The sequence below is a fragment of the Penicillium rubens genome (assembly GCF_028828025.1).
Source record: "Penicillium rubens strain IBT 27055 chromosome Unknown utg000002l_segment0_segment0, whole genome shotgun sequence".
Classification (NCBI taxonomy): Eukaryota; Fungi; Ascomycota; class Eurotiomycetes; order Eurotiales; family Aspergillaceae; genus Penicillium; species Penicillium rubens.
Genome location: NW_026890600.1, coordinates 1,648,417 through 1,669,823, shown reverse-complemented (window position 1 = coordinate 1,669,823; position 21,407 = coordinate 1,648,417). Strand labels below are relative to the sequence as shown.

Here is a 21,407-nt window from a genome sequence, read left to right as displayed (position 1 = left end):
GAGTTGGTTCCCGATTCTCTTCTTGTCTTGTCTTGTTCGGATCTTTGTTATACTTCTTGTTTTTTTACTTCCTTTTTTATCTCCTCGCATCTCTCATGCTTTCTGACATTTTGGCTCCGGCAGCTTATGCATGCATGTATTTGTACAACCCCAATCATCTTTCTTCCTGTTTCTCTATACACCTTTATTTTCTTCTCTTCCCATGTGCATGTCCAGGTAATGAAAACGGATGGGTTTGGTTATCATCGCATTTTGTAGTCCTAGATTTCTTATAGGGGCTGGTCAAAGGAGGCATAGAATACCTAGAACTGCATTGGATATGATGTTAAGTAGGCTCTTGGAAGATAGTTTCTTGAGGGCCAGCTTGCTACACTGGGAATGTGCAAACTAAGACAAGAAAAGGGGTATCATTGTGCAAGGTCGAGCACCGGAGAGGAAGTGGGGTGACAAAACTAGGTAACTACCTAGGTAGTTACTCGGGTCGTAGTCTTCATGGAAGTTCATGATCAAGCCATTCGAGGACATGTAGTTGGCCTCGGGTGAACTGGCCCTGGATATGATATATCATCATCCGTAGATAGACTGGATAAGGACAATTAGCACCATGAAAGCACATAAACAAAACACACAAGAACATACCTCTTTCTCGCGAGCAGACTTGAGATTAATGTGGAAGTCACGCCAAAGCTTATCGACTTCACCAGTTCCAGTCATGCTGTCGAGAACATCATTTGCATTTCGCGTCTTCCGCTTGACGCTCATATCATTTCGTCTGAGGATCTCGTCATCGTCCATGTGGCCCGTACGCTCAAGGTAATCGATGACCCATTCATTGAGATGGTAACGCCAATGAGTGAGGGTGTGGGCGAGCTGTGCTCTCGCCTTGCATTGTCTGTCGAAACAAAAGCAAACGGTTAGAGGGTGAGCGCGATTGAAATGACTGTCCAAGCCGAACTTACTTTCCTAGATAATACCGGACATTCTCCGGAGGAATGACATGGCCATCCCGGTCCCGATCCTTTCCATCGTTGTGCTTGGAATCCTCGTCACTGTCGTCGCTATCATCATTGTCGTCTTCCAGCGGCTCAAGCGTCTGCAAGGAATACGCCTTCCCGTAGAGCTTTATATCACTAGAAGCGGGATGTCCAGAGCGCCTGCAAGCATCGCAGGGGTGGTTCTCTTCTGTTGGGAAGGCCGAGATGTCTATGTGTGGCCGGGCCTGGAGGGCATAGACGAAACTGGGATTCCAAACGGAGGAGATCAGCTGTGAACCGGCCCGACCCTTGACTTCATCTTCTAGCTTCATGAATGCCATCTTGTACATGTCGTCAGAGCGAGGGAAGGCCGGGTTCAGTTTATTTTGCACCATCCAGCCGATCACGTCGCGGAAGTATTCCTTCGGCTGCTTATACGCATGTCGGGTGAACTCGAAGGGGATCTCCTCAGTGGGCACGCCGAGATCGTTCACCTCGTCTTCCAAGACGAAGTCATCTTCGTACCGATCAAGGTTCTCGTTGGGGTCGATGTTTGATTCTATGTCGCTGTCGTCGTCGTGATGACGCCAGAGACCACGGCCAGAGGGACTGCCATCGCTGCCAGGTCGTTTGATCTCCTGCACATCTGAATCGTTTTCGTCCTCGTCCTCGTCATCATCATCATCTTCTTCGCCCTCCTCCTCGTCTTTCACACCAGCCCTTCTGCGCCGGAGGGCTTCAAGGTGCTTCATTCTCTTGTCTCGGGCAGATTCGACGTTCCGGCCGCGAGTTCGACTTTTCTTAACAACTGCACATGACTGGCATTAGCATAAATAAACGTGCCTCGTCCGCTAATTGGACCATACCGGAATCCTGGAGGTCCTCCAAATCCTCTGCGATATCAAGTTTGTCCTGTTTCGAGATGTGGCGGGGGGTGGTGGGAGCTTTGGGAGTTTCTTTCTCCTGTCCACGGCGAAGCCTCTTCACTGGCGAAGAAGCCAATGGTTCGTCCGAGTCATCATCGTCACTTTTGGATACAGCGGCTGGCCTTGCTACCCTGCGCCTCTTGGCAGTCGAAGGACGCACCGAGTCGTTTGAATCATCGTCGCTGAGTATCACAGGTGGGCTTGACGCATTACCACCTCGGGTAGACCTGCGCCGTTTGGCCACCGAGGAGGCCACAGGATCATCCGAGTCGCTATCAATTGGTGAGCTTGCGGCCTTCCGCTTGAGCGTTCGACGCGGCCGGGATAGCTCCTCCGAATCAGAATCGTCTTTGTTCCCGGTCTGTGCCTTTGAGAATTGTAATGGCCTCTGCGGTTTGCGCAAAAGGGATTTCTTCGCATCTTGGGGTTCATCGGGGTCTGCTAGGTCGAGGTTATCGGGTTGCGCGGCTTTCTTTCTCTTCTGGGCGGCAGGAATGATAGGTTCGTCTAAGGATTTATCGCCCGACTGATCTTCTATAAACAGTTTGTCTCTTGGATCTTAGCTTTCTGGTTGTATTGAGAATAGAGAGCATCACCGTACTCGCGGGTTTATCCTTGGACCTCTTCTTGGCGGGGAGCTTTGGCTGTTTCTTCTCGGGCGAAGTTTCCGGCTTGCTTTTGAGAGACTTTGGAGGACGGTATGTGCCCAAACTTGGGTTGTCGTATGTGAGTGTTGCATATCGGCTGCTTTGCTCGGGGCTTACATTCGCTGGAGGCGAAGCGGTCGAAGCGGCAAAGGCAAGTCGCGTCTGCTTTTTCTTTGATTTGCGGGGTGGCATTGCGAGAGGTCAAGATGGCAGATCGGGATGGATAAGATGGCAGATTGTTGGGCTCATATAGCTAGTTATCTCATGGCAAACTCAAAGAAAAGGAAATATGTTCAAAGGCGACTGAATGAAGCTTGAATCTGCCATATCAGAATTCAATCTGTCAGATCAGAGCGGGACCGTCACTGTCGCGGATCGCGTTGGGAAAGTCACGAGAGCACGTGATATGTATACTGCAGCGACATTTGGACATTTTGATTGCTACGATCTTTCTAACAGTTAGATATTCTTATACAGTCACTTAGAACCTATGTAGCGGCCTAAGTTAATGTGGTAACTAAAACTGGAATGTCAGAATCTACGAAAACGCCGAAAATGACCACTTTCAGCGCCAGAACCGCCTTCGCACCTATAATGACGGATTTATTCCAATGGTTTTCCAAATAGCATTGGTTAATAGTTAATGTAACTAGAAGAACATGTCAATTTCCATATGGAAGTACGTGTACATGTATACCGGATGGATGGATAATGTCAGCACATTAAGCATCCTGAGCACCAGAGCCATTGCCATTTAATCTGACACGGTGCCCAGCTGGACGCCCTTAAGACTAAGTTCCTATCTTCATCCTGCGCCTTTCTTTCACTATCATGATAATGAAGAATCAAACGATGCGGAACCTGAGGGCAAAGCTCCTCTATACAAAGCATATCAAGATTCTTCCACCACAAGAGCCCTTATAAGACATACCATACTTTTCTCCAAATAATACCATCAGTCATCCCAGTCCATCTAAGAGAGTAGTGGGCTTTAGTCGCAACAACTAAGTTCAACGACTATCAAATACCAATGACACCCTAAGCCGGCTCTAAGGAGTGTTGTACCTGACCGTGGCCCCATCCCATCGGTCGGAATCCACTATATAGTTAATCCATGGACTCCACTGGCCTTTGACTGAGGTGCTCCGACTCAACATTGCACATACCATGTTCTGCGACGGCAGTATCATATGATCTGTGAGATCCCGTAGATCCTATACTCTTCGAACGATATCCCACACATGTACATTGTGTTGCAATATCGTATTTTGCAATATGGAGACCGAACACGGCAGATTCGAAAGCTTCTGATCACTCTCTATATCAAAAATGCTATCTTCAAGTCTGACAGCTTTTTCTGTTCAGTGGGGGGCTTATGCATCATTGTACACATTGTTCAAGGTTCTGTACCATAAGGTCCTCCAATATATCTGAACAAATGATCATTTTCGCGGCTATCCCATGAGAAACGCCTCCACATATAATATATAGGTAGTTGAAATCAATTATGTTCCAAGATTTGCATCCAGGTGCATGAGACTACACCTTCCATGCATAGACATAAAGAATATGGCAGAGGTGAGGGATGCATATGGTAACGGCAAATGTCTCAGACTGATACTTAATTCCAGAGTGAATGACGTACTTGAACAGAAACATCTCTAGAGATGTTACATTGAGAATTATAATAGGGTCTCATGTACATGCAGCTAAGCGAGCGTGGCTTGAACAAACCGGCTCCTACATGATTATCACAGAAGACAGTTCGACCTGTTTTTAGGTGGACATAAAAATGAACAGAAAGCCTTTTGAAAGAAGACATTGGAGCTACTTAATATACATGAAGCCGTACGACGGATCTCTCTACGCAGGAAATGTTTCTTAGACAAAAGTTGCGGTCTTATTAGTTGGTACATATTTAGCCTATTCTGAGTAGTATGTAGCATGTGCTATTGCCTTTCCCGAGTGTACCTATAGAAGAACAGATAGGTAAGTCTAACTAAATAGACAGGATGCCAAACGACCGTAATATCAACAGGCATATAAGAAGCAATAAAAAGTTGCCTAGTCTACATCTCTTGGCATATGGAGAACCCAGCCTTATCTCCCTAGAAGCATCACCTAAAAGCATCACGGAAGCACAGTCGCTTATCTTTTGCTTGTTTAGCTTAGCTCAAATGTCTCAAGTCTAATGTGATCCTTCACCATTTACCCTATTCGTGGACTTGGCTTTCTCCCCAGCCACTTGTCCTCCAGTCCGATTCGTGGAAATCCCACCCACTTCATCTCGCTGGGACAAAAAGCTTGAAAAATATCCTCGAACCCCACACATCCCCATTACCCCAGGTCCGGCCCGTGCATGTGATAAGGTTGCAAGCCAATGAGAAACCGAATAGGCATGAGATACACGTTATCCCATGTGCCATTGACTCTGGATCCCTCACCACTCAGCGATCCTGAGAGGACTCCCCGTTATCTAAAGTGTCAAAGTGCTCTTAGCACATCCGGGGTTTGTTGATTCTGGGGATGGTCTGACCCACCTTGTCTTTGCTCACATGGGTGTTTCAGTTTTCCCCGGAATGCGCCCTAATCGTCTCTTGTACTTTATATAGCGGCGGTCTCCGCCCACTCAGGTGCCCCTGGAATGTGGTTCATCTCTAACTGTTCTTTCACTATTCGAGGGCTACTGTCATTGCCCGCTTCTTTAAATACATTAGAGTGTGGTAGCATCTGGGAAAGATCTTCGACCTCACTGTTACCCTAATCCCCTCCCGTCAACATGGGTCTTTTAATGAGCCGCAAGAGAGCGTACAATTGGTTGGTACATAGCAATCTATTTTGCCTAACCATACTCTAATACATCTTCCTAGGTACATCTCTTGTGTTGCAGCATCATGCATGGTGCTCTACGGCTACGATGCATCTGTCTTCAACTCCGTCCAAGGTTCCAAGAACTGGCTGGCTTGGATGAACAACCCAAACGCGAACACAATCGGCTCAATTAATACAGCGTACACAGTCGGCGCGATCTTTGGTGGTTTCTTCCTGGGAGGGCCCTGTGCAGATTTCCTAGGCCGCAAACTGGGAATGGGCATTGGCTGTCTTTTGGTCATTGTTGCTACCTTCATGCAAACCTTCACTCCTCGTCACAATCTTGCTTGCTTCCTTGCGGGTAGATGTATCATCGGTATTGGTCAGGGTATTGCGTTGAGTAAGTCTTGTTGATGTGTGGTCCCAGTGACATGATCTGACCGAGTTACTTTGCAGCTGCTGGCCCTATCTACATTGGTGAACTAGCTCCGCCAGAGATCCGCGGTAAGATCATGACTTTCTGGCAGATGTTCTACTCTGTCGGGTCGTTCATCTGTTTCTGGATCAACTTTGCCTGCACCAAGAATGTTCCCAAGCTTGGTGAGTGGGATTGGAAGTTGGTTGTTATTTTCCAGCTTTTGGTCCCTACAATCATCCTTGCCCTCCTGCCGACCATCCCCGGCAGCCCTCGTTGGTAAGTCCCTTTTGGTAATTTCTCTTAGTTCTGAAAATACTGATTATCACCAGGTATATTCAGAGAGGCAACAATATTGAGAGAGCTCGTGAAGCCCTGCAAAGAGTTCGTGATACCGAGGAGGAAGTCGAGAAAGAGCTGCTGGAGATTCGCGAGGCCATTGAGTACGAGAAGGAAGCCATCTCCGGCAATTACTCTGCTCTCTGGAAGGACAAGTCTCTCCGCAAGCGTATGGCCCTGGCTCTGGTTCTCAATGCCGGTCAACAGGTCACTGGACAAGGCTCTCTCAACTCATACTCTACCAAGATCTACCAGAAGGTATTTACCAGCGACAGTAAGATTGCTCTGATCAACGCTCTGAACGCCACCTTTGGAATTCTCTTCACCCTGAACGCCGTCTGGATTATTGATCGATTTGGAAGAAAGTTCCTCTTGATTGTCGGTGGTATCGGTATGGGTCTCTGCATGATTATCGTCGCTGCCGTCGAAACAGAAACACCACAGCTCCCCAACGGAGCCAAGTCAGAACCTGTCGGTATATCGATTGTGTTCCTTATGTTCTTGTTCATCTTCTTCTGTAAGCCATTTGCTCACTATTCCCCCGTAAATGAAACTCCACTAACATCATTTCCCAGACAAACCATCTTGGGGCGCAACAGTATGGATTTGGACGTCCGAGATTTTCTCAATGAACGTCCGCGCCCAGGCTGTGGGCATGGCGTCGCAGACGCAGAACATCGCCAATGCCATCGTCCAGCAATTCTTCCCTATTTTCCTTGAAAACGAGGGCTTCTACGCTTTCTATATGTTTGCCGGTATCAACTTCCTACTTGCAGTCTTCGTTTGGTTCCTCGTCCCGGAGACCAAGCAGGTTCCCCTTGAGGAGATCGATATTCTGTTTGGTGGTGCCAACCACGTTGCTCAGGGAGAGGAGGTGCTGGCACACCAAAAGGGGGTTCAGATGAACCAAGAAGAAAATGAGAAGCCCAGTGCTGTTAATGTGGAGCATGCTCGGAACTAGGTGATTTGCGTTTCATGCCATTTGAGGTGTTTGTGTCCGAAAATATTATAAATGATACTGTTTAGCAAGCAAGCTTTAATGCAGGTGCGCCGTGCCCTACCTATGAACCCGTTTAATCGGACAAACCTACGCGGAGCTACCCCTTTAGATGTGATCGATAGAGGCTGAAGCCTCTAGCAAGTAAAGTTCATTACAGCAGAATATTGTGGAACGCTAGATTCGTAAGTGAGTGCAGCATCCATAGCAACTTCCGTGTATCTTAGATAACTACAAAGGGAATTCATCGTTTGGGTGGTTGAGTGCCCCGTGAATGATTTGGAGCGCGCCAAAGGTCTCATGACACGCGTTCCAGATCCACATCATAGTCGCCTGCATCTCCTCCTTGCTTCCAGCCATGTACATCGAAGGCACAGCATTCAATGTCTCATCAGGTTTGATGGTCTCCGGCCAAAAGTAAGGGTTCGCTTTGTTGACAGTGTGATACAATTGACGAATCTGAGCCTTAAGCTCCTGGATCGCAGGCGCAGCTTCGAGACTTGTCATATTGGCGATGTGTGGATTCCTAGCCATGTTCGAATTCCTAAGTCCCATCATACCATCCATAGTCTTGCGGAGATTTTCTGATGCCTCCTCGTACGCTTGGGCTCCATGTGTGACGAGCAAGAGAAAATACAGCTTGATCTTGAGGAGCATCAGAGCCACGAGGTGCGAAAGACCTTGTCTTCCACGGATGAAAGGCTCGACCGGCTCAACCGGATTGGCATTTTTGATGTCCAGGTATGGCAAGGGTTGGGTCGGCCCAATTGTACTTGGGGTCTTTGGCGGATGTTGCCCACCATTTCAAGAAGTCGTAGCACTCCTGGTCCCTGTCCAAGCGGATCATTAGGCCAGGGACGAGATCTCTGGACCCAATGTTGTCACCACGGCAGAGTCGCAGGTTTTCCATGAGCGTGTCGAGCTGCGCTTGGACGGATTCGACATTGCAGACGAATGTCAGGGCAGCCCTATAATCAAGACGAGCGTTCATGTAAGGGCGTGTTGGGAGGATTTTCCAGAATCGACCGACACCGTATGTAAAGTCGTCATCTGGATGATTGCGCAAAGCCTGTTCTTGGGCTTCCATGTCAATGCGACATTTTTGTTGTTGCAAGCATATTTGTGATCTTGGCGGTGGGCGGATTGATGCTCAACAGTGCAATACGGCATAACTTTGCAGCCAGAGCAGATGCGGACCCCATCCCTTTTACCACAGAGGCCGCAGCCAGAGGAAAGGGTATCTTTCAGGTCAGACATCTGAAAGGGTTGAGATAAAGGGGAGACAGTGAGGTGCAGGTGTCTTGATAAGATTTTTGATGGCGGGGGATGGGAGGGTGGGGGGTGTTGCGGGACAAGTTTGATCCAACCCGTTGCTCAGATTTGATGTGTTGAATATCTGAAATTATTACATGCAATTAAGGAAAACCATGCCGTTAGCAATTCAAGTCTGATTGCCTCTTGTTGATATGTCACGTGACGACCTGAGGGTTTCAGACGTCGAAAGCTTATGCGATCCACCAGCCCACGTGACCTTATCTTATCTTATCTCCATTGGTGCGATGAGCTCCCCTAATCGGTTCTTTAAACCCCTCCAATGCGACTACCAAAACCGCCCTTGCACTTTTAAGAAATTACAAAACCCCATAAACGATAGACAAGGCTTCCTCTTTGGATGTGATTATAAGTTGAAGCCTCTGGCAAGGAAGGTTTATTGCAGCAGAACTTTGCGCAACACTAGATTCGCAAGTGAGTGCATATGTACACGGGGACAAAACCAATGATCATTGTCTAGTAACAGAAGCAGTAATACATTTGATGATGCTAGTCATGTTGAATGGCCAACTATCAATACAGGTAACCTAGCCAAATCGCAGTCCCGTTTCCTTCGCCAGCGAGAGAGAAACGCAGGAACTGGCTAAGTGCAGGCGCAAGCCCAATCCAAAAAACTTGTCCAACAAGCGCTCCGAAAGCCTTCCATGGTAGACCTCTTGCACCTCACAGGATAGAGCGGCATCCAGCAACGCCCATGCCAACACCAAAGCTTTGGAAGTGACCAGCAGTGACACCGTACATGCCATTTCCAGCAGAGCAAGCACGGTCGCGCTGTCCATCGCACTTGCGAGTAGTGGCCCGGAGCCCAGAGCTATAGATTTCCTACATAGATTGCGCGTGAGTGACTGCGTCTATACCCAGGCAAGAATTCAAATATGACGGGATTACTTACGGTTCCGTAGTGCTTGAAGTTGAGAGGAAGGCCCACATACATGTTCTGGATGTATGGTTAGTAGACGGCTGGAGTATCACAATTCATCGAACTTACAGGAACACCATCGGCAACGTTGTTACCGCGGTACATGGTACCCTTAGCCTGCGAGGAGGCAAAGTTGGCCCAGGCGTCATTACCAATAGGGAAAGCAGCCAAAGCATAGCTGGTGATCTGCTTCTCGGGGAAGTTCTGGGCCAGCGCCACGTGCGACATGTATGTCAGGGAACCACCCAGAGAGTGTCCAGTTGCCTCCAAGGTGTAGTCCGGATACTTTGCGATCAGGGACTTTACTTCAGAGATGACATCGTCGTGCACAGCCTTCCAAGGGCGGTTGATACCGCTCATGATCTTCACTCCAGAGGGGAAGTCGACGCCAGAGAAGGACGGCGTGACGAGGTTGGTGCTAATGTCGTTGATGATATCGGTCACTACAGGAGTTAGTAATGGAAATTCTGTGGAATATGGAATCACCATGAGTCTCACTAGAAGTCGAGCCCTTCATGACGACAGCGATCGTCTTCTTCTCCGACGAGTATCCAACATATCCCTAGTCAGATCAGTTGCATTCTGGTTGACAATGGATTGCATTGCTTACTTGTGCATCAGTCAAGGTATCGTGGAGTTTCTTGGTGATGGTGATATCAAAAGCCGTCCCGGTACAGCCAGTGTACGCAGCGGAGGAAAGCTGGGCTGCGCGTCGAAGGGGATCCCAGAACGAAGTGTCTTCAATTGAGGTTAGTAAATGCCATACAAGCCAATGTTTGTAATTGGGTTACTATACCAATGCTTGCTCTTTCTTCCAGCAGAGGCGCGGCGAAAGCCTGGGAGACCAGGGCAACTCCGGCCAGAACGGTCCGGGTATCAAACAACATTTTGAATAGAAGGATATATAGAAAAGATGGACTTGTGAATGATTATTGAACAAGAGGAACTGAATATACTGAGTGTCTGCTGGAGAAAAGGACATTTAAGCTGGCCATCCTCCTCTTTAAATACTTCTAGTACCCTTTCGATGTTTCATTCTCATCATCTGTGCGCCCTACATATTCCGAAATCCATGCTCGACACTTGTCCACGGGGTTCAAATCGGAGGCATTTTCTGAATCAGGAAGTGGGCGTGGCAGTCTAAAACTAACTAATGTATGGGAGGTATGCACACCTACGGGGAAATCTCCGTTCCGGCACTTGAGATCTTGGCCAGGTGGAGTCGAAAAGAACGGGGATTCCAGAAGACAATAATTGGAGGAAATCGTGTGTATTGATCTCGGAAGACAACCAAAAATGGGGTGATACTGGATTCTTTCGAAGTTGCTTTGTAGACGTATATAAATTGCAAAATGAAGAATGATCGGTTCATCACACATGGCTACCAATTTCCAGGGCGTTGAAGGAGCTATCCTAATCCGGTTGGAAAGTTGAGGCTAAATCGTTCGTGTGGGGTTGGTAGATCTCAGAAACGAGTCGTTACTCTCGCATCAGCCTCGGTCGACAACATAGCAAAGCTTGGCCAGGTACCCAACTCGGGCGACTCGGGTGTTGGAAACCCCTACTCCAGAGGTGCCAGGCATCAGACATACTTGCGAAATATTGGATAGATTGAGATTGATACGGGACTTAGAGAAGCCAAAATTTAGCCGATCCCATTTTCGAGACATCACAGTTGGACAAACTGTCACGCTACCTAGGTAGGGCTGTGAGACCTGAAACGACGAAGGGGACTTTTGGACCAGTGCAGACTCGACTTTGCACGGATAAAACCTCACCTTGAACCTTGGCCCTTGGCGGGGAAATTCTGGCCGGGATGATCGAGGTCTGAATCTGCGTTCGTCTATTCAATTGGAGTGGATGGTTCACATCCAAGACCAATCGGTAGTTGACAGTTCGGCAGTTGGGGACCGAGGCTCGTTCTCAGGGCCTTTCAGCCACAATATCCATTTACTCAGATATGCAGATAGATTGCAACCTGCAGGAATTTATATTAAAAATACGGGGTTGTTGTCTATGAGGGCAGGTCACCTCCCGGGATGAGGTAAAATTATATCTTTCAGTGTTGCATACGGTTCAGATAATAGCAAAAAATGAATCCCGATCAATTATTTAGCTGTGGCTTCAAATGCTGGAGAGTCTTTCAATTTTAGTAAAGTTTCTAACGTTCTCTACCAAGTCTCCAGCAAAGGAAAAACAAGAGTAAAGACTTGCAGCAAAATAGCATTGCCAATTTGCGGGATTCCTTGATTGTATATTGCGTGTATGGGGTACAGAAGGGCTTAACGGTCCCTCCGTGTCTATGTGGCTCTAGCCCCTGCAGATCTGTCATCCACAATGCTGGGATTATGCGGGGTCTAGAGAGATGGGACATCCCCTCAATATATTCTAACGACCGAGGCTGTTGCAGAGCCAGACGACATGATGCATTGACCGGTAGCTGGTGATGCTGGGGTGTGTCTGGTGGCATATTGTCCTTTGCAGATGCGGGGAGGACTAAACCAAAGATCGCTAAGCAATGCATGTCGGAAATTTCAGGGCTTGACCAGCTGTCTTAACTTTTCTTTTACGAAATGGTTCCTCAGTTTGAAGATATCTGAGCAGGTTGTCAGACCACGTAAAAGGGACTTTTACGTTGAACACTTCATACTTGTTGCTACGTAGTTGGAACGTATAGGGATATGCGCATTGAGAGTGTCATTTTAACCGGGAGAGCGTAGCGAGGACCACAATCCTCTCCACTTCTAACATGGGAAAAGTTTTCGTCGGCATAAATTCCAGTACGTGTAACATTGCCTCCCGTCTTAGTCTCTGCGTGTTAGGATCGTTGGGTAAATGAAGTCTGGGATTCTGCATTCATGGGTATGATATAGTTCCAGATTGCTCTACTATACCGATAAAAATCGGTACTAGTAATGTCCTCCACCGGGTTTCGAACTGCATCCAATTCATTGCGTTTGGCAAGGATGAAAGTCTCGAGCTCCGGCACCTCCATGAGCCCCGAAAACATTATAGCAAAGCACATAATGGTGGTATTACTCCTTTGAGGTCTGACAATCTTTGATACCGGCATTTGAGAACATTGAGGAACTGCTCCCTTGTTGAGAACTGGCTTCGTGTCGTTTTACGGAAGTTCGTCATTGCTATCTTCAACGCACCGTGTCTCTCGCCCTCCATATGCTTCTTGAGCTCTTCCATGAACTCATCAGCAAAGCCAGTACGATCGCCACGAGCATAGACCTCGTGCAAAAGGTCCCTGCCCAAACGATTCCCCAGCCAGCTTGTCGCTTGCTTCGACAGCGTCTTCCACTTCTGGCCATCTGGATTGTTTCTCATTGGCCTGGGGATAGACTTGTTGATCAAATTGTGGGGTTTGTGGGTTTGGAGGATCCTTTCCACCTTTTCAATCCACATCTCCAATTCCTCTCTTTCTTTCATAGGCGGGGTGATGTTGTAGAGGGTAAAACTTCCGATTTCTGGAAGGCCAAATGCCTGATCGGTAACAATGACATCGTTCTCTTCGTGCCAATTGTTGTCGACGGATTAGATTCTGGGACTTGGGCTGCTCCAGCCATGTTGGAAAGAGTATAGTGCTTCCTAACACTTGGCCAATGAAAGTTGATCAAAAGGACAGATACAGAACTGCCGAGTGTTATTCTTGACGAAACTTGATGAAATCAGGGGTAGGCTTCATAACCTGTTGAGGGTTCCCAGGAGAGAGGAAGAAGGCGGAAATAATTAAACTAGCAAAAGCAAGGTATTTATACCTTCAATGTTGCTATCTAGCAAGCATCCTGCAGAATCAGACATGGGAGACCGGATCATCTCATCAACTATTACCTACTATGTCGATGTACCTGCAATGACCCAGAGAATAGGCAATTGCGCAGAAAGATTGGTAATAATGAAGCTAACTAGGCCATGATGTACTGCTGTGAAGAATTTCCAGTGCTGTTCAGCTGTTGAAGTGTTGATCTCGCACTTTGCGGGGTTAATGCCGTGACAGCCAACACATTCTGAGTAACAGTAAATGGCGCAATCACAAGTCCTGAACACGCAAAGCTGATAAATCTGCGTCACTTAAATGGCATTTATATCGGACATCTGCTGTCTCTTCACTTGCCTTCCGCATAACCAACATGTCCGCCGTCCAGACCATCACTATGCCCACCCAGCCCGATATTCAGTACCACCCTGAATATGAAAAGTTCAAGGAGCGTACTCGTCATCGAAAGGAGACCGAGACCCTGCAGTCAACTTTGCCTGAGAACTTCCCGGAGAAGTTGGTATCGCCACTGGTCTGGGAGGGAAAAGACGTTGAGAAACGGGACGACTGGGTTTATCAGTTGAGCGATGATCAGCTGGATGAACTCGACGCTGCTTTGAAGAGCTTTAAAGGTGGGTAATGATCTCCACAGTGTTCAGACACCATTGCTAACCTAGCAGCCCTCAACCTTTCCTTGGGACATATCAACCAGTCGACTTTCCCTCTACCTACCCTTCGCCCTGTTCTTCGAGACCTCTCGAAGGAGATCCACACCGGTCGAGGATTCGTCGTTCTCCGGGGTTTACGTATCGACGACTACTCCCGAGAAGACAACATCATCATCTACACCGGTGTATCTTCCCACATCGGCAATATTCGAGGACGTCAGCAGGAAGCGCGGCTGGCAGATGGCAGTTCACCCGTGATATCCCATATCAAAGACCTCACTAGGGATACCGAGAAGAATCTCATCGGAGCCCCTTCAAACACGGCTGATAAGCAGGTGTTCCACACTGACGCGGGCGATATAATCTCACTCCTCTGTCTCAACCGAGCCGCAGAGGGAGGAGAAAGTTACCTTTCTAGCAGCTGGCATGTGTATAACATCCTCGCTAAGGAAAGACCCGATCTTATTCACACCCTGTCCCAGGATTGGCCAGTCGATGGGTAAGAATCACCAAGTGCCAAGGAAATGGATTTGCCAGTTAACACTGTTCAGCTTCAATAACCCGGCCAGGCCTTACAGCCTCCGTCCACTTCTATACCACCAACCTGCCACTGCCACCACCCCTGAGAGGGTCCTGATTCAGTACGCGAGGCGGTACTTCACTGGATTCCTGGCTCAGCCCCGGTCGAAGGATATCCCCCTATCACGGAAGCGCAAGCCGAGGCGCTCGATGCTTTGCACTTCTTGGCGGAAGAGCACAGTGCCGCTCTGGATTTCCAGAAAGGCGATGTGCAGTATGTAAATAATCTTAGCATTTTCCATGCGCGGAATGGGTTTAGAGATGAGCCCGGTAAAGAGTACGTTCTTCTCCTTCCGCATGTGCTTCGTTTTATGTGTACTGACAGTTTGGTTGTATTAGGCGTCATTTGTTGAGACTCTGGCTTCGAGACCCTGAAAATGCATGGGAAACACCTCGGGAACTCCAGGAACGCTGGGACATAGTCTACAAAGATGTTGTCGAGGATAAGCAGGCGTTCCCATTGGAGCCGACTATTCGCAAGAATGTCTGATCGTGGTAATCATGATAAGATTAAGTCCTAGTCACTTTTAGCTTAGCATTTGAATTCAATATTCGGCTATATTTATATCGGTTAGTCCGCCATCATGCTGATTGTATTCAGGAGTCTCCTGCACGGCAAGACGCGGTATCATTCCGGGGGTACCGTTCCGTCATCATAAATAGGATCGGCTTCACTGGCCACAAACTTGACATTCCAACGCCACGTCAAATCCTAAATTGCAAACTAATACCCGCTAACAAACGATCTAATTTCCCAGACTTCGATCTAGATTCCTCTAACCCAGTTAATAGGTTCGCAAGCGTCTAGCCCTCAACAAACCTGCGGCCACATACTTGGTATGGACCAAGCTAAGCCTAACTACGCGGCTGGCCACCAAGCTACGTACCTAGCTAGCAATAAGCTGGGCTTTCTTGGCATTCCAGGGAGCGGAATGGAATGCCGACTGCGATCGAAGAGTGCGGAATGAATCAACGCAACATAGTGCGGGTTCGCAGTGCGGGTTTATAGTGCGGGGCCCCGGATTTCCCCAGACGCGACTATGTATATGGCGACTCTAAATTATTTAAAAGGAGCTTTGGTTCCACCACATCTCTGAATTATCCCGGTGGTCTCAGCTTAATTCAAGGTCCTTAAGAAATACCCAAAATGGACCAGGAAAAAATATCCCAGGAGACGGTCGAGGATGTCAAGTCCACGGATTCTGTGCCAGACATAGATCCAGCGGCCGAGAAACGACTCCTACTGAAACTCGACCTCCATGTCGTTCCCATTCTCATGTTCTTATTCCTACTCGCCTTCCTTGATCGGATCAATATCGGTAACGCGCGAATTCAGGGCCTCGAAAAGGATTTGGGGATGAAGGGACATGATTACAATATCGCGCTGTTTATCTTCTTCATTCCCTATATCCTTTTCGAGGTCCCTAGTAACCTCTTTTTGAAAAAGGTACCACCGTCTTGGTGGTTGAGTGGGATTATGTTGTGTTGGGGTATGTTGGGAATCGATATACATGCAAGTCAACGAATGGGACTGACCTCGACGATATTAGGTGTTGTCACAACATGCCAAGGCGTTGTAAAGGGCTTTGGTGGCCTTGTTGCATGTCGATTCTTGCTGGGTTTGTTTGAGGCTGGGTTAATGCCAGGTTGGATAGCCTTTTGTCCCTTGATGGACAGGTGCTAATGTCACAATACAGGCTGTATCTATTTGATTGCTATGTACTATAAGCGCCATGAGTTGCAATGGCGATTCAATATCTTCTTCAGCGCTAGTATTCTGGCTGGTGCAGTCAGCGGAGTATGTACGGCCCCGCATGAAGATTTCATTCTATATTAATTCTTTCCTAGCTTCTTGCATATGCAATAGCCAAAATGGATGGCATCGGAGGATACAGCGGCTGGCGCTGGATCTTCATCATCGAAGGTCTACTTACAGTATGCACTGGAGTTGCTGCCAAGTTCCTTGTCGTCGATTGGCCCGAAACGTCTACTTTCCTAAACGAGGAGGAGCGTGCTCTGCTGCTTCGGCGTCTATCGGAAGACCGCGGTGAAGCACAAATGAATCGCTTTGACAAGCCGGCAATCAAGCGCACTTTCTCAGATGTCAAGATTTATCTTGGGTAAGCTTGAGTCCCTATATTCCATGAAGAGGTCTCCACTAACAATGAGTCACCTCTAGTGCTATTATGTACTTTGGAATTGTCAATACAGGCTATGCAACATCATTCTTCACCCCCACCATCCTTCGCCAGCTTGGCTGGACATCCGTCCGAGCTCAGGTGATGAGTATCCCAATCTACATTGTCGCGACAGTAATCGCACTAGCGACAGCCTTCATTAGCGACCGACTGCGCCATCGATTCACCTTCACGTTGCTGGGATGTGTCATCGCCACCATTGGGTATGTTATTCTCATCTGTCAGGAGTCGGTGCCAGTTGCTGCCCGATACTTCGCCCTATTCGCAATCACGGGCGGAGGATATATGACGCAGCCGATCCTGTTGGGCTGGGTGAGTAACAACATGGCTGGGCATTACAAGCAATCTATTGCCTCAGCCATGCAGATCGGCTTTGGTAACTGTGGCGGTCTGGTCGCTAGTAATGTGTTCTTCGACTCGGAGGCTCCAACCTACAGAACCGGGTTTGGTACCAGTCTAGGGATGGTCTGGATCGGTGGTGTGGCATGTATTGTCTTCTTTGGTTATGTATATCGTGAAAATCGGCTGCGGGAGCAAGGTAAGAGGGATCATCGGTATCATTGGCCCAGGGAGGAGTTGGAGAATGCTGGGGATGATCATCCCAGTTTCCAGTTTACTTATTAAGTATGAAAATTCAACTGATTCTGGATTAGTTGTAAACCAGTGTAGATGTATGGAAGTATAGATGTCTATTGTGTAGTGTAATATAATTCTGGCTGTCACCTGCTCTTTTTCTTTTTTTATACTTTCCACGCCTTATGATCAACCTTGGTTACTTTATTTTATTCAGTTTCTTCGATTTCTATTCGCTTCCATTTGTTCAAAAGTACCATCTTCCCTGGGACACTTTGCGCCAAGCGAAGACCATTGATCGACTTCTCCCAGTATGACGTACTACCCGTGAGCGCTTCAGGGTTTTGTTGGCCGTTCTATGTGAATGGCATCCCTACTTTCCAAGTGAGCCCCAATAGTCGATCAGCCTTAGTACATGTGCATCTGCCGATCATGACCCACGAAGTATCTGTGGGGGAAGTATAGCGAACTACTGCGTGTTAAATGGGGATGGATCACTGGGGATCCAATGATATTTACAAGACATGTCTCCGCGGGTCCCGCGGAGATAGATATGCCCAGATTAATAATTTAATTATAGGGCTATATATATTGTGCGTACTTGCTCAAACTCCCATCCCTCCCCCAATGCTTTCATCTTAAATAATCTCAGATGCATCGAACTCCCCCAACCCAATATCGCGAACAATGTCAAGAACACTGTCTCCGCGCAAGAAGCCCGTTCAATCCGTGACTTCCGACTATCCATGGAGATCCGACAACCCATTCGGTCCACCTCAAATACAGCGGTCCGTCCCTAGCGGCATCAAACGACTCCGAGACACCCTATCAAAGCTGTCACCATCCGCCATCGCAGAAAAGGACCTCATCCGGAAAAAGAACCAGTACAAAACCCCTCTAACGGAGAGAAACGTCGATACCTTGGTCACCGAGCAAGAATGCAATGCAGCCTACAAGCCCAATCTACACTCGCCCGAGATCCAAGTCACTGAATGGTTACAGCGAGTCTCGTGAGTCTGAAAGTACCATTCGCATACGGACCGAAATGGAAACTAGCACGAGTACGAGCACGAGGATGTGAACGTCAATGCGAATAAAGAGTTCCGCTAGGCTATTCTCGAACTTTCTCGACCTCTTCTCTCCTCCGCGCGCCATAGACCAGAGCTCCCGTCAAGTACGGGGAAACTCAATCCTGGTTCTAAAGCCTTTTTCCGCGGACAGAAACCCCGTCATGGTTGCTCCATGGGGAATTCGAACCCTGTTGAGGTTATGCTTGGCGTTAACGTCATGATTCGCTGGTATGCATGCCGAAGGCGTTCTGTTCCGCCTTTTGGTTGGAATTTGAAGGAGTGTACAAGGTATAAATTACAAAGTACATCGATGTATACATGTATATCTAAATAATGTGTGGGTTATAAAAAGCGTTGCGATGTGGGTATAGCGGCGATGGAGTTCACGCGAGTCCATCTTTTACCTGGTTTATTATTGTGAACTAGTACATATGTAACTAATTGTTATACCATGTAATACATCAAATTCAAAAGATCCTTTATGTTCAAATAGTTTTTATATCAAAATAGAAGGAGACCCGAATTGTTTCCCAAGTGGATATAAGCGGGGTAAGTCTAGCGACAACTCAAGTCTGCCTTGTATGACTTCCACCATTAGTATACTGAAAGATAGTCCCTCTATACAGTCCTAGAGCATATCACCTCCAGAGGATGTCAAAGAAAGTAGCAATAATCGGTAAGTCAACCCCGCACAAGTCTACCTAGGTATATCGTATCCGAGCTGACATTGACATCCCATCCCAGGCGCCGGCCCCTCAGGCCTAGTCACAGCCAAAACGCTTCTACATAATTTCCCCGGGACATTCTCTCCAATCATCTTCGACAGCCAAACTAAAGTCGGAGGTCTGTGGTCAAGTCACCTTCATCCCCCCAATCAGGTCAATGGCCCCCCGGTCACACTAGACCCTCGAATGAGGACCAACCTCAGCCGCTTCACGGTTGCTTTTTCGGATCTTGCCTGGGAGTCGGTGATCCCTGACGCGGATATCCCGATTTTCCCTCAGGCCAGACAGGTTGGAGAATACCTGGCCTGTTATGCAGAGCGGTATATTCCAACCCATGTGCTCAGACTAGGGTGTAGAGTGATAAGAACGATACGGAAGGTTGAGGATGAAGACGATCCGAAATGGAATGTTCAGTGGGTTCAGGGGAGGTATGTTGGAATTTGCTTGTGTATATATCGAAGTGGACGTCGACTAACAGCCATATACAGTGCCGAGGACGATGGAGTGTCTTCGGAAGATTTCGACCTGATTGTCATCGCCTCCGGATACTTTGCCCAACAGTATATTCCAGATATACCAGGTCGAAAGCAATTCCAAGGCCGGATCATCCACAGCTCTTCGCTCCATTATGAGGGAGAGCAGCTGCTTTTTAATGAAACCAAAGATGCGAATGACCAGATCGTCGTCATAGGCGGCAGCATGTCAGGCGTCGAAGCCGCATCTGCTGTGGCTCTCCGGCAATCCTCAACACTCTCCACAAACAGAATCCCACATACTCAAGAAACAAAAGTGCATCATATACACTCAAGACCTTTCTGGGCCTTACCAACTTATCTCCCCCACGAGTCTCCCGACGGGAGTCCATCATTCTTACCGTTGGATTTGGCCATGTACGACTTAGGCCGCCGACCCCCGGGTCCAATAGACTACGCCTTGGGTCCCATCCCAGAAGAAAAAGCAGTTAAAACGAACAGTTACTTCCGCTCCTTGCTTGGGAGTGAATACGAGAAATATGCGCATATGCACTCACATAATGCTGAACAGTCCAGAACCCAGCCACCATGGGTCGCCATAGGCAATGAGTACGCCGAATTCGTCCGCTGCGGAGCGATTCAACCCTCGATGGGCCGGGTGACTTCTGTGAATCCTGACCCAGATACTAAAAAAGCTTCTGTTCAGTACGAAGGGCCCGACGGGAAAATGAAGACGATCGACAATGTGGCGGCGATAGTCATGGCTACCGGATTCATGCCGTACAAGTCCCTGTCATTGCTGCCAGATGAAGTATTGACAACACTCGAATACTCCAAGACGGATCCCTTCTCACCGTTAATTCTGGACAAGGGAGGTACCGTCCGCTCAGAAATCCCCGACGTCGGATTCGTCGGATTCTACCGTGGCCCGTACTGGGGCGTCATGGAGATGCAAGCAAGGTTCCTCGGGAAACTATGGGGTGGACAGAACGGTATGGTCTGTGAGACAGACAACCAGAAACAAAGTCTTCGCAGTCTCAGATTGGCGCACTCAGATCTAGCCCGTGGCCAGTTCCCCATGGGCGACTATGTGGGATTGATGGAGTCGTTCGCCAAGGATCTTGATATTAGTCGCTCAGCACTGGAATCGGACGATGGCCGGTCTGGGCCCGCTGTCCCGGCGAGGTATCTTTATGGCGATGTCCCAACGCCAGGTATAGAGAGCGAGGCGGATAGGACTCTCCGTGCATTGCGCGACGCTCTTCTCCCTGGTCACGAGACAGCACAGAAGGCCGCGGCGTCGGCTATCTTTCGGGCTCTGCATGGGACTTGGAAATATTCTGTGCAGACAGTAGGTGCTACTAGATGTGAGACATCTGGGGCTTTAGCCTTTTACCCGCAGTATCCGACTAGCACGGCATATGATAGGGAGTATATATGTGTGGAGACCGGGCGGGAACAGCCTGAGGAAGAGAAAGTGTGGTTCATGCGGTTGGCAGAAGTGGGGGATATTGCCACTTCCCGAATTGGGGTATGGTCGAGCTTGGCGGATAAGCTGTCGGTCGATCGACTTGTCCAGGCTTGGGAGTTGATGCCTCTTTACCGGGAGACAAAAGAGGGGTGTTCTATTCCTGGGGAGTATGTTATCTCCGCCAAGAGTGTTGATCTGGGTTCTGGGGTCGAGTATTTGTATACTTTCCATTTCAAGGGGGTTTCTATCTCGGGCTGGGAATGCGTTGTGGGCAATTTGGAGGATAAAGTAAGCAAAGGAAAGAGGGAGTTGACTTCCTATTCCTATGTGAGATACTGATGGAGTTGATTTGAAAGATTTTGAGTACTGCATACGGCGAACTGGGGCTTATAGAGGTACGGCAATGTATAGCCGCCAGAGCGCCGTACCATATGTGAATTTTATTAACTATAGAAGTTGATATTGTAGGAATTAATCAATAGAATCTGGCGGCAATAGTAAATTCGCGGTATGACAATATGATA

General features: G+C 48.1%; 8 protein-coding genes across 8 annotated transcripts; 5 read left to right on the top strand and 3 right to left on the bottom strand.

Moving 5' to 3' along the window:
• Positions 1 to 567: 567 nt before the first annotated feature.
• On the bottom strand, positions 568 to 2,739 carry N7525_003101 (uncharacterized protein; the record flags this gene model as incomplete). Its single annotated transcript, XM_061212605.1, has 5 exons — positions 568 to 582; positions 640 to 892; positions 960 to 1,782; positions 1,841 to 2,434; positions 2,502 to 2,739. 5 exons carry the CDS (start codon positions 2,737 to 2,739, stop codon positions 568 to 570), a joined length of 1,923 nt encoding a protein of 640 aa, XP_061069626.1.
• Positions 2,740 to 5,326: 2,587 nt separating this feature from the next.
• N7525_003100 (putative MFS sugar transporter) lies at positions 5,327 to 7,073 on the top strand (the record flags this gene model as incomplete). Its single annotated transcript, XM_002559459.1, has 5 exons — positions 5,327 to 5,364; positions 5,418 to 5,758; positions 5,815 to 6,052; positions 6,106 to 6,629; positions 6,688 to 7,073. The coding sequence occupies 5 exons, from the start codon at positions 5,327 to 5,329 to the stop codon at positions 7,071 to 7,073; spliced, it is 1,527 nt and encodes a 508-aa protein (XP_002559505.1).
• Positions 7,074 to 7,340: 267 nt separating this feature from the next.
• On the bottom strand, positions 7,341 to 8,196 carry N7525_003099 (uncharacterized protein; the record flags this gene model as incomplete). The annotated part of the gene is made up of 2 exons (XM_061212604.1): positions 7,341 to 7,881; positions 7,931 to 8,196. 2 exons carry the CDS (start codon positions 8,194 to 8,196, stop codon positions 7,341 to 7,343), a joined length of 807 nt encoding a protein of 268 aa, XP_061069625.1.
• Positions 8,197 to 9,104: 908 nt separating this feature from the next.
• On the bottom strand, positions 9,105 to 10,247 carry N7525_003098 (lipase family protein; the record flags this gene model as incomplete). Its single annotated transcript, XM_061212603.1, has 6 exons — positions 9,105 to 9,263; positions 9,334 to 9,378; positions 9,430 to 9,803; positions 9,859 to 9,922; positions 9,971 to 10,098; positions 10,157 to 10,247. The coding sequence occupies 6 exons, from the start codon at positions 10,245 to 10,247 to the stop codon at positions 9,105 to 9,107; spliced, it is 861 nt and encodes a 286-aa protein (XP_061069624.1).
• A 3,252-nt stretch (positions 10,248 to 13,499) lies between these two features.
• N7525_003097 (TauD/TfdA family dioxygenase) lies at positions 13,500 to 14,863 on the top strand (the record flags this gene model as incomplete). Its single annotated transcript, XM_061212602.1, has 5 exons — positions 13,500 to 13,758; positions 13,807 to 14,293; positions 14,346 to 14,377; positions 14,437 to 14,650; positions 14,713 to 14,863. 5 exons carry the CDS (start codon positions 13,500 to 13,502, stop codon positions 14,861 to 14,863), a joined length of 1,143 nt encoding a protein of 380 aa, XP_061069623.1.
• Positions 14,864 to 15,511: 648 nt separating this feature from the next.
• On the top strand, positions 15,512 to 17,195 carry N7525_003096 (allantoate permease family MFS transporter; the record flags this gene model as incomplete). Its single annotated transcript, XM_002559464.2, has 5 exons — positions 15,512 to 15,863; positions 15,924 to 16,019; positions 16,071 to 16,171; positions 16,222 to 16,493; positions 16,553 to 17,195. Coding segments are annotated over 5 exons (1,464 nt in total), but the record flags the coding sequence as incomplete, so codon positions are not given.
• Positions 17,196 to 17,831: 636 nt separating this feature from the next.
• Positions 17,832 to 18,158, top strand: N7525_003095 (uncharacterized protein; the record flags this gene model as incomplete). The annotated part of the gene is made up of 1 exon (XM_002559465.1): positions 17,832 to 18,158. One exon carries the CDS (start codon positions 17,832 to 17,834, stop codon positions 18,156 to 18,158), a length of 327 nt encoding a protein of 108 aa, XP_002559511.1.
• Positions 18,159 to 18,865: 707 nt separating this feature from the next.
• N7525_003094 (uncharacterized protein) lies at positions 18,866 to 21,222 on the top strand (the record flags this gene model as incomplete). Its single annotated transcript, XM_002559466.2, has 3 exons — positions 18,866 to 18,890; positions 18,959 to 19,367; positions 19,428 to 21,222. 3 exons carry the CDS (start codon positions 18,866 to 18,868, stop codon positions 21,220 to 21,222), a joined length of 2,229 nt encoding a protein of 742 aa, XP_002559512.1.
• Between the last annotated feature and the right edge of the window lie 185 nt (positions 21,223 to 21,407).